Below are 22,500 nucleotides of genomic sequence, written 5' to 3'. Positions count from 1 at the left end.
AGAGAGAGAGCAAGAGAGAGAGAGAGAGAGAGAAAAGAAAGAGAGAAAGAAAGAAAGAAAGAAAGAAAGAAAGAAAGAAAGAAAGGGAGACACTGTGGGTGTGTAGTATAGAGCGTGTCTGACTTGGGCTGAATCCTAATCCTGTTACTCTGTGAAGTGTGACTGTGGAGCAGAGAAGCAGCCCCGTTGAACATGCACGGCAACAAGCACGGCAACAAGTCAGTGGCGGTGTGACGTCCTCATCCACATTGTCTACGCCCCCACTAGCACCTGGAGAGAGAGAGAGAGACAGGCGACCCACTGCCAAAATACGAGTGACAACAATGGACACGTCACTACTCTTCTTCACACATGACTGAGTGAAGGACGACAAATCAAAGCCTGCACCGAGACCAAAGCACAAATGGAAGACACTCTAAAATACATCAACACCAATCAGCAGCCTAGCAACGTACACTGGGCATGTGCAGGAATCAACCCAATCAGGGATGCCCATTCCTTTGCTTTCCTGATCATGTGACTAGAAGAGACTACAGGGGCAGTTGGTGATGGCAGGTCGTCTAGATAGAGTAGCCAGAAGCTAGCTACCAGGGTATTCCAGCCTTGCCATATACAGAGCCAGTCTCCTTCCTTATGTGACCTGCCTCAGTCCCTCCTTGGGCCCAGTGGAGGCCAGTTGGTTTCTCTTTAAAAGGTAGGAGGAGAGGAGAGACAGTCATCTGTCACCTCTGTATGACAGGGTAATGCTGTGTAGCCGGATGTCTTTGAGTCTCTGCTCTCTTCTCCTCTGAGCCTGTTTAATACGAGGCCCTATTGATGGCTATCTGCTATCAGCTACTGCTGTGCTGTGGTGGCCACGCTTTGTCACTTCATTAGAAGTGTGGTGACGGGGTGACCTTGCACTTTGTCTCCTCCTCCTCACTCCTCCAGCTTCCCCTCATCACTCACTTTTTCTTCAGACCACGCAGCCAGCCAGTTCCCTACGCTCTGTCTCCTCTATGTCTCCTCTCTGTCTCCTCCATGTCTCCTCTCTGTCCCCTCCATGTCATGGCAAGCTTCAATACCATACAACTCTCCTTCCCTGGCCTCCAATTGCTCTTAAATACAAGTAAAACTAAATGCATGCTCTTCAACCGATCGCTACCTGCACCTACCCGCCTGTCCAACGTCACTACTCTGGACGGCTCCGACTTAGAATACGTGGACAACTACAAATACTTAGGTGTCTGGTTAGACTGTAAACTCTCCTTCCAGACCCATATCAAACATCTCCAATCCAAAGTTAAATCTAGAATTGGCTTCATATTTCGCAACAAAGCATCCTTCACTCATGCTGCCAAACATACCCTTGTAAAACTGACCATCCTACCAATCCTCGACTTTGGCGATGTCATTTACAAAATAGCCTCCAATACCCTACTCAACAAATTGGATGCAGTCTATAACAGTGCAATCCGTTTTGTCACCAAAGCCCCATATACTACCCACCATTGCGACCTGTACGCTCTCGTTGGCTGGCCCTCGCTTCATATTCATCGCCAAACCCACTGGCTCCATGTCATCTACAAGACCCTGCTAGGTAAAGTCCCCCCTTATCTCAGCTCGCTGGTCACCATAGCATCTCCCACCTGTAGCACACGCTCCAGCGGGTATATCTCTCTAGTCACCCCCAAAACCAATTCTTTCTTTGGCCGCCTCTGTTTCCAGTTCTCTGCTGCCAATGACTGGAACGAACTTCAAAAATCTCTGAAACTGGAAACACTTATCTCCCTCACTAGCTTTAAGCACCAACTGTCAGAGCAGCTCACAGATTACTGCACCTGTACATAGCCCACCTATAATTTAGCCCAATCAACTACCTCTTTCCCAACTGTATTTAATTAATTAATTTATTTTGCTCCTTTGCACCCCATTATTTTTATTTCTACTTTGCACATTCTTCCATTGCAAAACTACCATTCCAGTGTTTTACTTGCTATATTGTATTTACTTTGCCACCATGGCCTTTTTTTCCTTTACCTCCCTTCTCACCTCATTTGCTCACATTGTATATAGACTTGTTTATACTGTATTATTGACTGTATGTTTGTTTTACTCCATGTGTAACTCTGTGTCGTTGTATCTGTCGAACTGCTTTGCTTTATCTTGGCCAGGTCGCAATTGTAAATGAGAACTTGTTCTCAACTAGCCTACCTGGTTAAATAAAGGTGAAAAACAAAAACAAAACAAAAATGTCTCCTCCATGTCTCCTCTCTGTCTCCTCCATGTCTCCTCTCTGTCCCCTCCATGTCTCCTCTCTGTCCCCTCCATGTCTCCTCTCTGTCTCCTCCATGTCTCCTCCATGTCTCCTCCATGTCCCCTCCATGTCTCCTCTCTGTCTCCTCCATGTCTCCTCTCTGTCCCCTCCATGTCTCCTCCATGTCTCCTCTCTGTCTCCTCTCTGTCTCCTCCATGTCTCCTCTCTGTCTCCTCCATGTCTCCTCTCTGTCTGCTCCATGTCTCCTCTCTGTCCCCTCCATGTCTCCTCTCTGTCCCCTCCATGTCTCCTCTCTGTCTCCTCTCTGTCTCCTCCATGTCTCCTGCATGTCTCCTCTCTGTCTCCTCCTGTCTCCTCCATGTCTCCTCTCTGTCTCCTCCATGTCTCCTCTCTGTCCCCTCTCTGTCTCCTCTCTGTCTCCTCTCTGTCTCCTCCATGTCTCCTCCATGTCCCCTCCATGTCTCCTCTCTGTCTCCTCCATGTCTCCTCTCTGTCCCCTCCATGTCTCCTCCATGTCTCCTCTCTGTCTCCTCTCTGTCTCCTCCATGTCTCCTCTCTGTCTCCTCCATGTCTCCTCTCTGTCTCCTCCATGTCTCCTCTCTGTCCCCTCCATGTCTCCTCTCTGTCCCCTCCATGTCTCCTCTCTGTCTCCTCTCTGTCTCCTCCATGTCTCCTCCATGTCTCCTCTCTGTCTCCTCTATGTCTCCTCTCTGTCTCCTCCATGTCTCCTCTCTGTCTCCTCTCTGTCTCCTCTCTGTCTCCTCTCTGTCTCCTCCATGTCTCCTCCATGTCCCCTCCATGTCTCCTCTCTGTCTCCTCCATGTCTCCTCTCTGTCCCCTCCATGTCTCCTCTCTGTCCCCTCCATGTCTCTTCCATGTCTCCCTCCCTCCCTCTCTACCCTCATCCCTAATACCCTCTCCTTCCTACATTACCAGATACTGTCACCCCCCACACACACACACACACACACACACACACACACACACACACACACACACACACACACACACACACAAACACGCACACTGCCTGCGTGCCACCCTGGTTACTTATAGTGTCACACAAAGGGGTGGGGGGGTGGAGTGGCTATCAGAGCGTGCAAACACACACACACACACACACACATACACACTTTGATATCAGCTGTACGTGCAGTCACAATGTACCCCTGTGACATGTCTTCTACTGAACAGCAGCATTGTGTGTGTGTGGCTTTACTCACCTGTTTCTCTGACATGACGTAGAGGTAGTTGTGGTCCAGAGAGAAGGCCATGTCTCTGAGGATGGGGCTGCCGTCCTTGATGACCAGCTTCGTCTCATACTGCACCCCACCGTGAGGAGGACCGTCCACACGGATCTGACCGGACAGAGAGACACACAAAGGGTTAACATTCCTGTATTAAACACACGAGACAGAGACACACTGAGGTTAGATGTTACTGTGTTGTATGAAAAAGTAAGTATGACGGCAGTATAGCATTTCAAATGGCCTCAGATATATTAGATATCTAGATATATTGTCTCAAACATGACATTAGGGATCTCAATGTTAAAGCCACATGCTAGGACTTGTCTTTTTTCTGACATTGGTGTAGGTCATAAAGGTTGCCGCTTCCCAAATAATGGTTGCCGCTTCCCAAATAATGGTTGCCGCTTCCCAAATATAGGTTGCCGCTTCCCAAATAAAGGTTGCCGCTTCCCAAATAAAGGTTGCCGCTTCCCAAATAAAGATTGCCGCTTCCCAAATAAAGATTGCCGCTTCCCAAATAAAGGTTGCCGCTTCCCAAATAAAGGTTGCCGCTTCCCAAATAAAGGTTGCCGCTTCCCAAATAAAGATTGCCGCTTCCCAAATAAAGGTTGCCGCTTCCCAAATAAAGGTTGCCACTTCCCAAATAAAGGTTGCCACTTCCCAAATAAAGGTTGCCACTTCCCAAATAAAGGTTGCCACTTCCCAAACAAAGGCTACCAAGGTTGCCACTTCCCAAACAAAGGCTACCAAGGTTGCCACTTCCCAAACAAAAGGCTACCAAGGTTGCCACTTCCCAAACGAAAGGCTACCAAGGTTGCCACTTCCCAAACAAAGGTGACAGTAAATCTCCGGAGGGACCATGGGACCCTGGCGACTGGCGGCGGCGTGAAAGAGAGATAGCTGTGTGATGTCACATGTCACGTGTCACTGTGGTAACATGAAAGCTGATGGCTCTATCATCTGTTGGGCCCCTCCTTCCTCTCTATCCCCGTATATCTATTCCCAGGGTGACAGGCCCAAAGAGCACCCCGGCCCCACAACGAAACCCTCACCCCTACCACACCCACCAGCCCCACCCAAGGGGGTCGTCTCAAGGTCACATGTTTGTCATGAGAAGGTCCTCCGGGAGGAGGGGCGAGGGCGGGGGGCGGTTATAGGGGCCAAACACAATAGAACAAAGGTGAAGGAAGTTGAACTACAGCCCTGATTCATTGCCTCAAAGCCTAGAGGTTAGCCAGGGTTAGCCAGGTCCATAGAGCCGGGCCGTATGGTTCCGTATGGGTGAGCACAGCTCAAAGACTGAATAGCTTCTGAACAGAAGCTGAATGTGAAAACCAGCGGTTCCATTCCATGTCAGTCCTGACCCTCACCCTGCCTAGCAGCAGCGTAACGCAAACACAAGCCTCGTAGCAGACCTACATATGTGAAAACCATACGCAGCAGGCAGGATGTGGGGGAGGCGCCCGCCCATCCTTAATCTGGTTACTGACATTTACATTTACGGCAGAGAGGGAGATGGAGAAAGAATATCATAAAAGCAAATATGTTAATCCACAAAGCAAGAGGGAGACATGCCGTGAGTACATGCTGTGAGATGATGCTGTTGACCCGGGATGAGTGTGTGTGTGTGTGTGTGTGTGTGTGTGTGTGTGTGTGTGTGTGTGTGTGTGTGTGTGTGTGTGTGTGTGTGTGTGTGTGTGTGTGTGTGTGTGTGTGTGTGTGTGTGTGTGTGTGTGTGTGTGTGTGTGTGTGTGTGTGTGTGTGTGTGTGTGTGTGTGAGAGAGAGCCTGCGTTTCTTTGAGTGTATTTGAGTATCTTAATCCGTGTGTGTCTGTGTGTGTGTGTGTGAGAGAGAGAGAGAGAGAGAGAGAGAGAGAGAGAGAGAGAGAGAGTGTTTGTGTGTGTGTTGGGCTCATGGTGGTAATGTTTGCAGAGAGCAGAGGGAGCCCACTTCAGGATCTGACCTCTCAGACAGATCTCCATGCATGTGTGAGAAAGAGAGTCTGCATTTGTGTGTGTGTTTGTGTGTGTGAGCAAGCGAGCGAGCGTAGGTGTGTGTGTGTGTGTGTGTTTGTGTGGATGTGTGCGAGAGAGAGTAGGTGTGTATGTGCGTGTGTGCGTGTGTGTGTGTGTGTGTGTGTGTGTGTGTGTGTCTGAGGGGACTAGCACTCTCTCTGTCAGCTGGCTGTGTTGTGCTGTGTGTCTGCAACCACAGGAGACCACTAGATAACTCTGACCTTCCACACACAATGTCTGCACTTGATCTGAATCATATCACTATCACAGAACACACACTGTCCAGGGAGCACTGAACAAAGTCACTGCCTAGTCACACACACACACACACACACACACACACACACACACACACACACACACACACACACACACACACACACACACACACACACACACACACACACACACACACACACACACACACACACACACACACACACACACACACACACACACCCCTCTGCTCTCTGTCCCCGTCCCCCAGCCCACTACAGAAGACCCCGACACACACACACAGCTGTTTTTCACATTTAGGGGGCGTATGGACAGACGGATGCTGTTCTGTAGAGGTACTAAACTCCCCCATGATACACTCCACGAGTAGGGAAAACCATTCCAGGCACGCAGCTTGTGAGGTAAAGTACTTGAACATCTCCCTTGACATTCTCAGATAGAGGCACTTTACAGAGAGATAGAGCGTGAGGTGGAGAGAGAGAGGTGGAGAGAGTGGTGGAGAGAGAGAGGTGGAGAGAGTGGTGGAGAGAGAGAGTAGGGCTGATGCCAGTGGACTTCTATCCAAAAAGAGAAAGCTTTCCTCTCTCTCACATCTAACCTCACTGTAGGTCTGACAATCTCCCTTTCCCTCTCACCTACTCTCTCAGCATGATTTCCTCATACACTCACGCTGCTCAGTCCATCTTGACCCCTCAATTATTTATCTATAGGCTATTGGGAGAGAGTTTCTAACGGTTAAATGTACCACCCTACTTTCCTCTCCTTTCCCCATCCTCTGTCTCCTCCCCACTCCTCTCCCTCAGTGGGTATTACACTCCCTCCTTTACAGAAACTCCCCTCTGCTGAGCCAACCCTTTCCCTGGCCTCATGTCAACACCTCAGCCATTACCAACCCACCATAAGCCATCTCTCTCTCCCCAGTGCTGAGAGCAGAACCAGAGGAACAGAGGCAGGGACACAGACGAAGATGGATGAGACTGTTGAAAAACACGGTACATGTGTGAAAACGGTTAGACCTTCAGCAGACCATTGTTCATAGGAACACACCAAAGCTATGGGGCCGTGCATACTGTTAGCTAGCTTAAGGTTAATTTTAGTTTCACAATCATGAACCTTGTTTGCTGACCTAGAGTTGACTTCTGGACAGACTGGGGTGCATTCATACATACTAAATGGCATACATACTATAACAGCGAGAGCGCTATCAGAAGAAGTTTACAGGGGGAAACTGGGGTAGAAATAAGTGTTTAGGTTGCCCTCAACTGTCTCGTTGGTCAGTTAGAAAGCTACGAATGAGAGCATGAACGGGAGCAATGACTGTGGAGAGCACAACCGTTCAGTCTCTCCATTCACCCGCTGGAGAGGAGAAACCCTACCAGTGTCCTCTACTCACTATATCATATGCAGAACCAGCTCAGGACCATGAAAGCAGGGGGTATAGGGGGGTCTGTGGCAGGGGCTGCTGAAGCCCTGGGTCCCATAGGGGCCCCTGCCAGCTGGGCTCTTTTGATACGGGCATGTAAGCACCCTGGAAAAGGTTTTGAAGATTGACCAAACTCCAATCCAAACTGCTCTTTGCTTTCCCCTCTCGAGTTGGGAGGAAGTCTGCCAGGGTCTGGCTCACTGAGTGTGGCTGACTGGGCACAGCAATTTGTCTAGGGACAGAGCTGAATAAATCCAGGGGAAAAGTCACATGAATGTGTGTAGGGGAAACGGGAGGGCGTTCAGATTGTTCAGTTCACTCTATAAATACAACATATTACACATTATAAATGCATTTGATATACAAACGGTTTAGATTCCTCTGAACATACAGTATTGGGCTTCTAGAAGAACATGTATTCCTAGACGTGTAGCACTTAGCAAGGAAATATGTAGCACTTAGCAAGGAGATATGTAGCACTCAGCAAGGTGATATGTAGCACTCAGCATGGAGATATGTAGCACTTAGCAAGGAGATATGTAGCACTTAGCAAGGAGATATGTAGCACTCAGCAAGGTGATATGTAGCACTCAGCATGGAGATATGTAGCACTTAGCAAGGAGATATGTAGCACTTAGCAAGGAGATATGTAGCACTTAGGAAGGAGATATGTAGCACTTAGGAAGGAGATATGTAGCACTTAGCAAGGAGATATGTAGCACTTAGCAAGGAGATATGTAGCACTTAGCAAGGAGATATGTAGCACTTAGCAAGGAGATATGTAGCACTTAGCAAGGAGATATGTAGCACTTAGAAAGGAGATATGTGGTACTTAGCAAGGATATATGTAGCACTTAGCAAGGAGACATGTAGCACTAAGCATGGAGTCATTTAGCACTTAGCAAGGAGATATGTAGCACTTAGCAAGGTGATATATAGCACTTAGCACTGAGATATGTAGCACTTAGCAAGGAGATATGTAGCACTTAGCAAGGAGATATGTAGCACTTAGCAAGGAGATATGTAGCACTTAGCAAGGAGATATATAGCACTTAGCAAGGAGATATGTAGCACTTAGCAAGGAGATACGTAGCACTTAGCAAGGAGAAATGTAGCACTTAGCAAGGAGATATGTAGCACATTGAAAGGGACTCATTTAACTTCTGGATTTGAACATGGAAATATGTTTAGCAGTGAAACATTGGCAGTAAAGTTGGTCTCGTTGGTCTAGTAGTCTGATGCATCCAATTTGTGATGAGATGCTGCTTATCTATGACATTCACGAACCTCCTCCAGCCCGAACACGTACGATTCTCCTTGTCTTAATGATGCAGCTGTGTACAGAACCCAAAGTAAAAGATGCAAAACTATGAACGGGAAGCATAGAAATGGCACAGATAGAACATACCTATCGCTTCTTAGACTTGCTTTCAATGGGATTGACAGATAATAACTCACATTTCTATGTGAATTTGGTCGGGTCTCCCAAAAAGTGACACATTGCAGCTTTAAAGACCTTTTCATTTAACCAGCAGTAAACTATGCAGATACAGTGCTTAAACACATTTCTGTCATATTTGGATGTAAAACTATTTTCCATCTCCAGCCGTCAATGAGGTGTTGGTGTGACCGAGACGTAATACATTTCCTATGGTATATCTGCCAACACTAACAGGCATACTGAGGGTGACTGGCGGTGAATGTGCAGTACTCCAATACTATAAATCTATTGATATTACCACAACCAAGACTGCATCCCATACTCCAACACTTCTACAGGAGAATTTCCCAACAGTAATCTGTTGAGGAGATTATATCAATTAGTTAGAAGCATAAACAATCCATCAGTATACTACATGTAGGGCCAGCACCTAGTGAGAGAGCTAGCTGACAGAGAGAAGAATCTCCAGGCTTGAGGAGAATCTCCCAGTACATTCTGTTGAGGAGACTATGGGTTAGACGACTCAGCTGGGTGTATAGAGCCAGCAGCTCCCAGTGAGAGAGCTGACTGAGAGAACAGAGCAGAGCATAGCAGGATCCCCACCGCACCACTGTAATCTGTCCTGCAGCTGGCCTACAGTATCTAGCCTCCAATCTAATTCCGCACTAATCCATTCTCACCCTGTTCAACTGTTGTGGCGATAAGGTAGATAGGAGGGATAGGATAGGCACTCAGCTGAGGCTGCCCGGGCGTTATCTGCCTGATCCACGCCACACACTGGATTAGATTCCATAAAAGCATACGGCTGTGTCCCAAATGGCACCCTATTCCCTACATAGTGTACGACTTCTGACCAGGGCCCATAAGGTGCCATTTGGCATGATCTCCCATGGCTCTTCTAAGCACAGTGCCCACGTGACCCTAACAGTGACCCACCCTGCAGATCTCTGCCAGGGCTCAGGTGTTACCATTGTTACCCAGACAGCCACACAGACACGGGCTAGAGGGGTTGAGAGAAGTGAACAGCCCAAATAAGGCCTGACTAATCAATCCTATTCCATCTGATGGAGACCAATGGTGCAATATCACGCAATAGAATAGATGTGATCTGCGATGTGGTTTATCCTCCCAGGGAGCCTGATAATAACTGATGGGCTGTAGCAGCACCACTGTGAGAGGCAATGGAGCTCGTCTGAAAGCCTCCATGGTTTGATGGTCCTGTGTGATGGCCCACTGCAAGTGCTCAGCACTCAGTCAGTGTTCTCTGCTCTGGTCTGTGTGAATGAAAGGCCTAGTTAGTCTGTTCTGCTCTAGCCAGCCTGTGAGCCCACGTGTCTGGGTGAAAGGAGCGTGACACCTGGGTGTGAGATGTGCGCTGATGGCTCCATCCTGGCCCCCGGGGCCCTGGCTGATGGATGTGGCCACATCATCACATCCTTGGGGGAGAGGGAGAGCTCCTCAAGGCCAGTGCCCCGGGGGAGTGTGTCACCCTGGGGTGAAATTCATTGCCCACACACCAGGTGTAAGGAGCCATGGCCGTGTCACACTGCCACCTCCTCGCCCCTGAACCATTCAGTGCCACATCCTTACTTCAACACACACACACACACCTACAGTTTCCACCAATTCACCAAGGACAGGACAGGACAGCTGAACACTGAACTACAGCTAGATTCACTTCCACTATCACCTCATACGTCCCTCCTGGACGTCCCTCTTGAAATGTAGCAGACTCCTATTGTATTTCTTTACTTCAGGTGGAATGGAGGGAGGGTGGATAATAGTATTTATTTCGCATCTCTCTCTCTCTAAAACACATATGTGTGAGCACACACACACACACAAGCACGCACAAACATTCCCAATCTCTCTCTCTCGCTCTCAAACCAGCTGGGAGAAAACCTGAGCTCCTCTCTGCCTGGATAACACATCTAAATCATCATCAGTGTCAGCCGGAACAATTCTGCCATCAGCAGAATCTAAAAATGTTCTGTGTGTGTTCTGTGTGTGTTCTGTCTGTCTGTCTGTCTGTCTGTCTGTCTGTCTGTCTGTCTGTCTGTCTGTCTGTCTGTCTGTCTGTCTGTCTGTCTGTCTGTCTGTCTGTCTGTCTGTCTGTCTGTCTGTCTGTCTGTCTGTCTGTCTGTCTGTCTGTCTGTCTGTGTGTGTGTGTGTGTGTGTGTGTGTGTGTGTGTGTGTGTGTGTGTGTGTGTGTGTGTGTGTGTGTGTGTGTGTGTGTGTGTGTGTGTGTGTGTGTGTGTGTGTGTGTCTGTGTGTGTGTGTGTGTGTGTGTGTGTGTGTGTGTGTATATCTATGATGGCTTTTTAAAAATCTGTTTCCTGTTGTATGATGTAAGCCCTCATAAGAGGCAACACGACTATGTTGGATATGTATCACTTCCCATCGTAAACCCTCCTGAAACCTGAGTAGGCCTCTCTGTCTGTCTGACTGGAGAGAGGGAGCGGGAGGGAGGAATCACGTGATGGTGCTCTTTTAGAAGGTTCTAGAACCTGCAAACAAAGGACAGAGTGCAGTTTTTAAAATGGCGTCCAAATCCAAACAGGTCACACACAAACCAGCTTGAGTAACTACCGCAGGAGAGGTATAAAATCATTAGTATTACTGTCTGTACCTGCTGTGTCAATCAAAACCGGATCATAATTGAATTGAGACTTCTCCCTCCCCTCTCCAAGTACACTTTCAACCTTTCTAGATGCTCAATTAAAATGTCACTTCGCTAATGAAGTAATTTACCTGCAGGCCATTGTGTCATGTCTTTCCCTTGTCACTTCTCATATCCACATTCCCGTTTCAAACATATATAGGCCTAGAGTCTGCCACAGAAACCCTCCCCATCTCCTCCCCTCTCCTCTCCTCCACCTCTCCCCTCCCCTGCTCTCCTCCCCTCCTCTCCCTCCCTCCCTGCTCCCCTCCCCTCCCCTCTCTCTTCTCCTCCCCTCCCTAGCCCCTTAAGCAAACTGGCTGAGGCCTAAATGTCAGTTGCCAGAAATACCACCTGATTAATATCATGAATCACTATCACCCAGTCCAGTGGTGCGCTCGCTGGGCTGAGCTGGGTTCATTTAGCTTGTTAGTTTTCCTCACCACTGGCAAACATGTTACTGTGATTGCAGTACACAGAACCACCTGACGATGACGGTGGCGCTATAACAAACACTATGCTTTATATGGGCAAGAGTCGATACAGGGCAATTACATCATATACCTGGCCAGGCTCCATAAACCATATTGATTGGTATAGCTGCTGCTATGTTCAGCCGGGTTAACCCTCTCCTCACAAACGTCTCTTCTAATCAGTATTTCTAGTAAACATCATATAGAACAGTCTACCTTTCTATGACCTATTCCATCGATCAGCATTTACGTTACAGATAGATTACAGGGTTAATGCCAGTATTGACTGAAGCATTAATAGTATACAGACGCCATAGCAATCTACCCTGCTCACGTCTCTCTCTCTCTCGCTCTCTCTCATAACTGAAAGCCCGAAATAGTAGTGTCAGCGTTTTCTCCTGTTCTCTTCCATTGTTTAAATAGAAACCAGACCAGTGAATTAAGAGCGTGTGGTGAGATGAGATCAGGAGTAACCCTGATCCCCATACACCACACAAACAAAACTAAAACGCACACACATTAGGCCCAGGAGTACAATGCAGCAGGGTATACAGTTGAAGTCGGAGGTTTACATACACCTTAGCCAACTACATTTCAACTCAGTTTTTCACAATTCCTGACATTTAATCATAGTAAATATTCCCTGTCTTAGGTCAGTTAGGATCACCACTTTATTTTAAGAATGTGAAATGTCAGAATAATAGTAGAGAGAATGATTTATTTCAGCTTTTATTTCTTCCATCGCATTCCCAGTGGGTCAGAAGTTTACATACACTCAATTAGTATTTGATAGCAATGCCTTTAAATAGTGTAACTTGGGTCAAACGTCTCGGGTAGCCTTCCACAAGCTTCACACAAAAAGTTGGGTGAATTTTGGCTCATTCCTCCTGACAGAGCAGGTATAACTGAGTCAGGTTTGTAGGCCTACTTGCTCGCACATGCTTATTCAGTTCTGCCCACAAATGTTCTATAGGATTTCCTCCAAACATAACGATGATCATTATGGCCAAACAGTTCTATTTTTGTTTCATCAGACCAGAGGACATTTCTCCAAAAATATATTTGTCCCCATGTGCAGTTGCAAACCGTAGTCTGGCTTTTGTCTAGTGGGTTTTTCCTTGATGAGCGGCCTTTCAGGTTATGTCAATCTAGGACTCATTTGTGGATATAGATACTTTTGTACCTGTTTCTTCCAGCATCTTCACAAGGTCCTTTGCTGTTGTTCTGGGATTGATTTGCACCAAAGTACGTTTTCGCACCATAATTTGCAAATAAATTCATAACAAATCCTACAATGTGATTTTCTGGATTTTTTTTCTTCTCATTTTGTCTGTCATATTTGAAGTGTACCTATGAAAATTACAGGCCTCTCTCATCTTTTTAAGTGGGAGAACTTGCACAATTGGTGGCTGACTAAATGCTTTTTTGCCCCACTGTGCATGGTACATTCAGGCATTTGGAAATGGCTCCCAAGGATGAACCAGACGTTTTTTCTGAGGTCTTGGATGATTTCTTTAGATGTTCCCATGATGACAAGTAAATAGCACTGAGTTTGAAGGTAGGCCTTGAAATACGTCCACAGGTACACCTCCAAATGATTCAAATGATGTCAAATAGACTATCAGAGGCTTCTAAAGCCATGGCACCATTTTCTGGAATTTTCCAAGCTGTTTAAAGGCACAGTCAACTTAGTGTTTTTAAACTTCTGACCTACTGGAATTGTGATACAGTGAATTATAAGTGAAATAATCTGTCTGTAAACAACTGTTGGAAAAATTACTTGTGTCATGCACAAAGTAGATGTCCTAACCGACTTGCCAAAACTATAGTTTGTTAACAAGACATTTGTGGAGTGGTTGAAAAATGAGTTTTAATGACTCCAATTTAAGTGTATGTAAACTTCCGACTTCAACTGTATTTAGGCTCACATTAAAAAGCTGAGCGGGCCCAGAGGGAAGTGGACACCATCTAAGTGAGTTCACAGAGAGCACGGATGGAGGCATTGGGGGGAGATGGGGGACAGAGGTAGGGAGGCATTCGGGGAATGGAGAGATGGGGGAAAGAGGGAGGGAGGCATTGGGGGAATGGAGAGATGGGGGAAAGAGGGAGGGGGAATGGAGAGATGTTGGATAGAGGGAGGGAGGCATTGGGGGAATGGAGAGATGGGGGATAGAGGTAGAGAGGCATTGGGGGAATGGAGAGATGGGGGACAGAGGGAGGGAGGCATTGGGGGAATGGAGAGATGGTGGATAGAGGTAGGGAGGCATTGGGGGAATGGAGGGATGGGGGATAGAGGGGGGAGGCATTGGGGGAATGGAGAGATGGGGGATAGAGGGAGGGAGGCATTGGGGGATTGGAGAGATGGGGGATAGAGGTAGGGAGGCACTGGGGGAATGGAGAGATGGGGGATAGAGGGAGGGAGGCATTGGGGGAATGGAGAGATGGGGGATAGAGGTAGGGAGGCATTGGGGGAATGGAGAGATGGGGGATAGAGGGAGGGAGGCATTGGAGGAATGGAGAGATGGGGGATAGAGATAGGGAGTCATTGGGGGAATGGAGGGATGGGGGATAGAGGGAGAGAGGCATTGGGGGAATGGAGGGATGGGGGATAGAGGGAGAGAGGCATTGGGGGAATGGAGAGATGGGGGATAGAGGGAGAAAGGCATTGGGGGAATGGAGAGATGGGGGGATAGAGGGAGGCATTGGGGGCATGGCCGATTAATGAGGGCCGGTTTCAAGTTTTCATAGCAATCGGTAATCTGCATTTTTGGAAGCCGATTATGGCCGATTACATTGCGTGGCAGGCTGACCACCTGTTACGCGAGCGCAGCAAGGACCCAAGATAAGTTGCTAGCTAGCATTAAACATATCTTATAAAAAAACAATCAATCTTAACAAATTCACTAGTTAACTACACATGATTGATGATATTACTAGGTTAACTAGCTTGTCCTGCATTGCATATAATCAATGCGGTGCCTGTTAATTTATCATCAAATCACAGCCTATTTCGCCAAACGGGTGATGATTTAACAAGCGCATTCGCGAAAAAACACAGTCGTTGCACAAATGTACCTAACCATAAACATCAATGCTTTCTTAAAATCAATACACAGAAGTATATTTTTTTTATACCTGCATATTTAGGTAAAATAAATTCATGTTAGCAGGCAATATTAACTCGGGAAATTGTGTCACTTCTCTTGTGTTCATTGCACGCAGTATCAGGGTATATGCAACAGTTTGGGCCACCTGGCTCGTTGTGAACTAATCTGCCAGAATATTACATAATTATGACACAACGTTGAAGGTTGTGCAATGTAACATCAATATTTTTTACTTAGGGTTGCCACCCGTTCAGTAAAATACGGAACAGTTCCGTATTTCACTGAAAGAATAAACGTTTTACTTTCGAAATGATAGTTTCCGCATTTGACCATATTAATGACCAAAGGCTCGTATTTCTGTGTTTATTATATTATAATTAAGTCTATGATTTGATATTTTATTGAGCGGTGGTAGGCAGCAGCAGGCTGGTAAGCATTCATTCAAACTTTACTGCGTTTGCCAGTAGCTCTTAGCAATGTTTGATCACAGCACTGATTATGACTTCAAGCCTATCAACTCCTGAGATTAGGCTGGCAATACTAAAGTGCCTATTAGAATATCCAATAGTCAAAGGTATATGAAATACAAATGGTATAGAGAGAAATAGTCGATGCGTCATAATTCCTATAACTACAACATAAAACTTCTTAACTGGGAATATTGAAGAACTGGGAATATTGAACCACCAGCTTTCATATGTTCTGAGCAAGGAACTTAAACGTTAGCTTTTTTACATGGCTCATATCACTTTTACTTTCTTCTCCAACACTGTGTTTTTGCATTATTTAAAACAAATTGAGCATGTTTCATTATTTATTTTAAACTAAATAGATTTTATTTATGTATTATATTAAGTTAAAATAAAAGTGTTCACTGTTCATTCAGTATTGTTGTAATTGTCATTATTACAAATATATAAAAATCGTCCAATTAATCGGTAGCATCTTTTTTTGGTCCTCCAATAATCGGTATCGCTATCGGCATTGAAAAATCATAATCGGCCGACCTCTACTAGACAGGGTATCACTGTAGAGAGGGTATCACTAGAGAGGGTTTCACTGTAGACAGGGTATCACTGTAGAGAGGGTTTCACTGTAGAGAGGGTATCACTAGAGAGGGTTTTAATGTAGAGAGGGTATCACTGTAGAGAGGGTACCACTAGAGACGGTTTCACTGTAGAGAATGTATCACTGTAGAGAATGTATCACTGTAGAGAATGTATCACTGTAGAGAATGTATCACTGTAGAGAATGTATCACTGTAGAGAGGGTATCACTAGAGGTTTTACTGTAGATGGTGTATCATTAGAGAGGGTATCACTGTAGAGAGGGTATCACTAGAGAGGGTTTTAATGTAGAGAGGGTATCACTGTAGAGAGGGTATCAGTGTAAAGAGGGTTTCACTGTAGAGAGGGTATATCTGTACAGAGCATAACACCGTATAGAGAGGGTATCACTGTAGAGAGGGTATCACTGTAGAGAGGTTATATCTGTACAGAGCATAACACAGTAGAGAGGGTTTCACTGTAGAGAGGGTATCACTGTAGAGAGGGTATATCTGTACAGAGCATAACACAGTAGAGAGGGTTTCACTGTAGATAGGGTATATCTGTACAGAGCATAACACAGTAGAGAGGGTTTCACTGTAGATATGGTATATCTGTACAGAGCATAACACAGTAGAGAGGGTTTCACTGTAGATAGGGTATATCTGTACAGAGCATAACACAGTAGAGAGGGTTTCACTGTAGATAGGGTATATCTGTACAGAGCATAACACAGTAGATCACTGTAGGAGTTTCAGAGCTGTAGATATCACTGTAGAGTATATCTGTACAGAGCATAACATAGTAGAGAGGGTATCACTGTAGAGAGGGTATATCTGTACAGAGCATAACATAGTAGAGAGGGTATCACTGGGTATCACTGTAGAGAGGGTATATCTGTACAGAGCATAACATAGTAGAGAGGGTAGAGGGTATCACTGTAGAGAGGGTATATCTGTACAGAGCATAACATAGTAGAGATCACTGGGTATCACTGTAGAGAGGATATCACTGTATATCTGTACAGAGCATAACACAGTAGAGAGGGTATCACTGTAGAGAGGGTATATCTGTACAGAGCATAACATAGTAGAGAGGGTATCACTGTAGAGAGGGTATATCTGTACAGAGCATAACATAGTAGAGAGGGTATCACTGTAGAGAGGGTATATCTGTACAGAGCATAACATAGTAGAGAGGGTATCACTGTAGAGAGGGTATATCTGTACAGAGCATAACATAGTAGAGAGGGTATCACTGTAGAGAGGGTATATCTGTACAGAGCATAACATAGTAGAGAGGGTATCACTGTAGAGAGGGTATCACTGCCAGAGGGTGCAGCGGGGATTGCAGACCCTGACAAAGCTCGTCTGAATGGGCAAACTGGAGTGAGTGGCACACCAGCAAACTTCTTAAGGTTCAACTAACAGAGAGCTAAACTATCTCTGTCAATTACCACGGCACTAGGAGCAAAAACAAATGTCAACCATTTGGGAACAGATTGAAAACTATTTACATGGATAATAAACATGGAGGGAAAATATAAGCAAACAGCAGATAAAATGCAATTATTGGCGACAGGCAACAGTAACCTTCAGAAGTAGCAAGGCAGTGTGTGTGTCTGTGTGTACGTGCGTGTGCGCCGATGGACTGATAATTACTGCACTTTTATCAAAGCAACTTCAAAAGTCAGAGGCGGACAAAAGTACAAATATTTCTTCCGTGACTAATACCTCCCCCTTAACATACCTCTTTAAATCAGATAATATAGAGATAGAAATCCGAACCGGGGATAGTAGAATAAAATTGTTCCAATTTATTCCTGTGGATTTAAGGGACTTAAATGTTGAAATAAATGTGGTAATAACACCTAGAAAACAATAAGAAATAATCAAAAAGGAAAAATAAGGAAATTAAGACACATCAGAACGAGCAATGTCAGAGTCTGGAATATATACACTGAACAAAAATCTAAACGCAACATGTAAAGGGTTGTTCCCATGTTTCAGGAGATAAAATAAAAGATCCCAGAAATGTTCCATGTGCACAAAAATCGTATTTCTCGCAAATCTTGCCCACAAATTTGTTTACATCCCTGTTAGTGAGAATTTCTCCTTTGCCCAGATAGTCCATCCACCTAACAGGTGTGGAATATCAAGAAGCTGACTTCTTGACGCACTCATCCCATTAGCGGGATCATTTTCGTCAACATCCGCTGAATTGCAGAGCGCCAAATTCAAATTACTAAAAATATTTAATTTTGATGAAATCACAAGTGCAATATAGCAAACCACAAGTTAGCTTGTTGTTAATCCACCTGGCATGTCAGATTTCAAAAAAGCTTTTCGGCGAAAGCATACCAAGCGTTTATGTAAGGACATCTCTCTCAGCAGACAAAACATTACAAAGAGCTAGCAGCAAATTAGATGGGTGACGAAAGTCAGAAAAGCAATAAAATGAATCGCTTACCTTTGATGATCTTCGGATGTTTGCACTCACGAGACTCCCAGTTACACAATAAATGTTCCTTTTGTTCCATAAAGATTATTTTTATATCCAAAATACCTCCATCTGTTTGGCTCGTTATGTTCAGAAATCCACTGGCTCGAGCGGTCACGATGGGGCAGACGAAATTTCCAAATAGTATGCATAAAGTTCGTAGAAACATGTCAAACATTTTTTCTAATCAATCCTCAGGTTGTTTTTTACAATATATAATCGATAATTCTTCAACCGGACTGTAGCTTCTTCAATAGGAGAGAGAAAATGTCTGCTCCACTCTGTTGGCGCATGCAAAACGCTGCTGGCACCCAGCCATCCACTGACGCGATGTGATCTTTCTCTCTCATTTTTCAGAATAAAAGCCTGAAACTATGTCTAAAGACTGTTTACATCATGCGGAAGCCATAGGAAAAGGAATCTGGTTGATATCCCTTTAAATGGAGGGAAGGCATGCAATGGAACAGAGATCTTTCAGGAAAAACAGCACTTCCTGGTTGGATTTTCATCAGGTTTTCGACTGCAATATCAGTTCTGTTATACTTACAGACAATATTCGGACAGTTTTGGAAAATTTAGAGTGTTTTCTAATCTGACAATTATATGCATATTCTAGATTCTAGCTCCCCAGTGGGTGGACCTGGCTCCCAAGTGGGTGGACCTATGCCCTCCCAGGCCCACCCATGGCTGCGCCCCAGCCCAGTCATGTGAAATCCATAGATTTGGGCCTAAATTGACTGATTTCCTTGTATGTACTGTAACTCAGCAAAATCTTTGAAATTGTTGCATGTTGCATTTATATTTCTGTTCAGTATATAATGGGGTGTATAGACAGTTTTTCAGTCTCTCTGTCCCAGCTAATATATTACAGTTATAATGTATATCATCAAATCTCTTGTCTCTGACCTGCATTATATGGTCCATGTTGCACTTGACACGGCTGAGACTATGGTGTTAGTCAGGGGTGAGTGATCCTCATATAGATTCATGTATTATATCACTATAAAGCTGTGACATGCTATGCTGTCTTTATCAGGTGCACATTAGTAGCAGCAGCTCCTTCATGACACATTGCCTGCTGCCCATTAGGCCTGACAGCAGCCACACTGCAGACTGGAGACCTGAGGTGACTGGAGCCTGAAAGGGGGGGGTAGGTAGAAAGAGAGTGGATAGAGGGACAGTCAGGGAGAAGAGAGAACAGAGTTATTTTACTTTAAAGGAGAGCAGGGGATGGGAGAGATAGAAAGGAAAGCGAGGAGGAAGGGGGATAGGGAGGAATGAGAGAGAGAGTGAGAGAGAGAGAGAGAGCGAGAGAGAGAGAGCGAGAGAGAGAGATGGCTGGGGAGAAAAGGGTCAGAAAGTAGGGCTGGAAGGAGTGAGGGAAGCAGCTCCCTAACGGAGGGTCAGGAGCTCTCTCACTCTCCCCCCTAGCTTCTAGCCTTCCACCCTGGGCTCCCTCTCTCATGCTCCAGGCTCTAGGCTCCACCGGGAGCGTGGCGAGTGGGGAATGTCACAACCTTTGACCTCTCACTGGCTACTTTAAGAGGCCCTGGATAATTACAACTCTCTGTTCCGCTGTATGTCTAGCTCTCTCTAAAATAAAGAGAGTAGAGATCTCTCTCTGTGTGTGTGTCTATTGCTCTGAAGAAATTAAGAGGAGAGACAGCCATAATAACCTACAGACCTGGCTCCCAACCTATAACCCCCTGCTTTGCTGCAGAGGCACCCCAGTGGCCCCATGCACAGCTGTTTTGGGATTTCTACGTAACGGGATTCTCTTCTCCACACACACACACACACACACACACACACACACACACACACACACACACACACACACACACACACACACACACACACACACACACACACACACACACACACACACACACACACACACACACACACACACACACACACACACACACACACACACACACACACACACACAGCCTAATCTCATTAGTCCAGGTCTATAAAGATGTTTTATGGTCTCCAGAGCCACTGGAGGGTCAAATAGCACCAGAGCGTTAAGGCAGACCTAACACCCTGTCTGTCCTCCACAGAGACATCATGGTAATATGTGTGTGTGTGTGTGTGTGTGTGTGTGTGTGTGTGTGTGTGTGTGTGTGTGTGTGTGTGTGTGTGTGTGTGTGTGTGTGTGTGTGTGTGTGTGTGTGTGTGTGTGTGTGTGTGTGTGTGTGTGTGTGTGTGTGTGTCTGTGTGTCTGTGTGTCTGTGTGTCTGTGTGTGTGCGTGAACATGTGCGTGAACGTGTGTATTCAGACCGGCCATGTATGTTCAGACCACAGTTGAGAGAAAGAAGGGGGAGTGGCTCGAAAGACAAACTCACTACTCACAAAATACACTTTTTGGGGAACCCAGTTCAAAGCCAGGAAGGGTAATTTATTCATCACTGCAGGCCAGGGAGGGGGGGGGGCAACAGACTGCAGCTAGCCATGTAGAATGTCCTGTGATTTATAGGACATCTGTGAGGGGATGGTGAGGATAGAGGATAGGAAAAAAGGAGGGATGGAGGGAGACAGAGGGAGAATATGAGAAAGAGAGAGAGTGGTCGTCTCTGCAGTGGGACTCCAGGCTGAGATAAGGACAGACAGGGCTCCCAGGAAGCAGCCAGTTCTTCCATCTCTACAGGCCATCTGATACGACTGATCCAGCCTCCCCTGCCTGGACCTGTCAGATCTGCTCTGCTCTGAGCAGGCCTGGGATTTATCCAAGCAAAGGCAATGGACCAGGCAGTGCAGCCCTCTTCCCTTCTCTCAGACAAAAGAGGGAGGGGAGAGTTAAGCTGAAAGAGTCCCGTTGGCCTGTCCTAACCCTATAGGACTGGCCACTCTCTGTCTCCTTGTCCAAGACAGACACAGGGATGGGGGGAGAGTGTTTAGGGGGAAAGAGTCTCCTTGGCCTCCGGTCTATTCACAAAGACAGTGCCCCATTGAACACACTGTACTCATTGAAGCCCGCACTGAACTCCCTCCTAAAAAGAAAAGCAGGCCACAACCCCGGAGCCGCTGGACGAGGGGTATGTTACCATGGCAACCCGCCTCCCCTCCGGCACGAGAGCGGCAGGGTATTCAGAGGAAGTGTGTGTAGTGCTGTAGTTAGCAGTGACACCATTAGATATCCTGTCCAGTGTACAGAGCATGCTAAGTCACTGGTATATTGTGTCTCTTCTCTTGAGCTAATGGATATTAGCATTCTGATCAAGAAGTCAAAAGGCTGTGTTGTGTTCTTCATGGGTTATTGGGTTGTTACGCGTTCCCAATCCCTGGTGAATACATTCTATTCGACAGACTGACTGACTGGTTGACTGACTGTGTTGTGTTTCTGTTCAGCAGGGTCTTTCCAACACAAACACTGTGATTACATCCCAACTGGCACCCTATTCCCTACATAATGCACTACTTTTTTGCCAAAGCTCTATGGGCCCTGGTCAAAAGTAGTGCACTAGGTAGGGACTAGGGTGCCATTAGGGATGTAGTCTGATGCTGCTGTATGAGAATCCAAACAGGATATGTTGGATCAGACCTCCAGTTAACCCTGCTATTCACACCCTGCTGTTTCCTCGTTCCGGTGTGTGTGTGGGTGTGGATTGCATGTGCTTCCTCACAGATCAATATTGCTGCATAAACCGATATTGAGGATCATGCTCTTGAAAGCCGATTGATATGGGTGGGTTTAGCATATATGGACTATTGAACTGTATACTGTCTGTATATATCACCGCACACTCAAATCACACTAGGGCTTGGAATTGCCAAGGGACCTCGCGATACAATATTATCACGATACTAAGGTGACGATACGATGTGTATTGCAATTCTCCCGATTCTACATGTATTGCGATTCGATACTGTGATTTTATTGAGATTTGATGTTCCAAATAAATTGCTCACCATATGTCTGCTGCAGAGGCACAAGAGAGCTATGAGAAAATGAGTTTTGACCAGTCATTGAAATACAAGTAGATGGACAACAAGCTACAGTGCCTTGCAAAAGTATTCATCCCTCTTGGCGTTTTTCCTATTTCGTTGCATTATAACCTGTAATTTAAATAGATTTTTACTTGGAT

General features: G+C 45.9%; 1 protein-coding gene across 3 annotated transcripts in view; it reads right to left on the bottom strand.

Annotated features, from left to right (window-relative positions):
• LOC124045985 (plexin-A2-like) overlaps positions 1-22,500 on the bottom strand; it is a 349,620-nt gene that overhangs the window by 202,367 nt on the left and 124,753 nt on the right. For all 3 annotated transcript variants that reach the window (XR_006840933.1, XM_046365864.1, XM_046365866.1), the window contains exon 4: positions 3,481-3,615. Coding sequence is in view for 2 of the 3 variants with exons in the window: in XM_046365864.1 (XP_046221820.1) it covers positions 3,481-3,615 (135 nt within the window). In the remaining variant the exon portion in view is untranslated. The remainder of the gene's footprint in view (positions 1-3,480; positions 3,616-22,500) is intronic.

Source organism: Oncorhynchus gorbuscha, linkage group LG10, assembly GCF_021184085.1.
Source record: "Oncorhynchus gorbuscha isolate QuinsamMale2020 ecotype Even-year linkage group LG10, OgorEven_v1.0, whole genome shotgun sequence".
Taxonomy (NCBI): Eukaryota; Metazoa; Chordata; class Actinopteri; order Salmoniformes; family Salmonidae; genus Oncorhynchus; species Oncorhynchus gorbuscha.
Note: the sequence above shows the minus strand (reverse complement) of the source record. Positions and strands in the feature narration are given on the sequence as shown.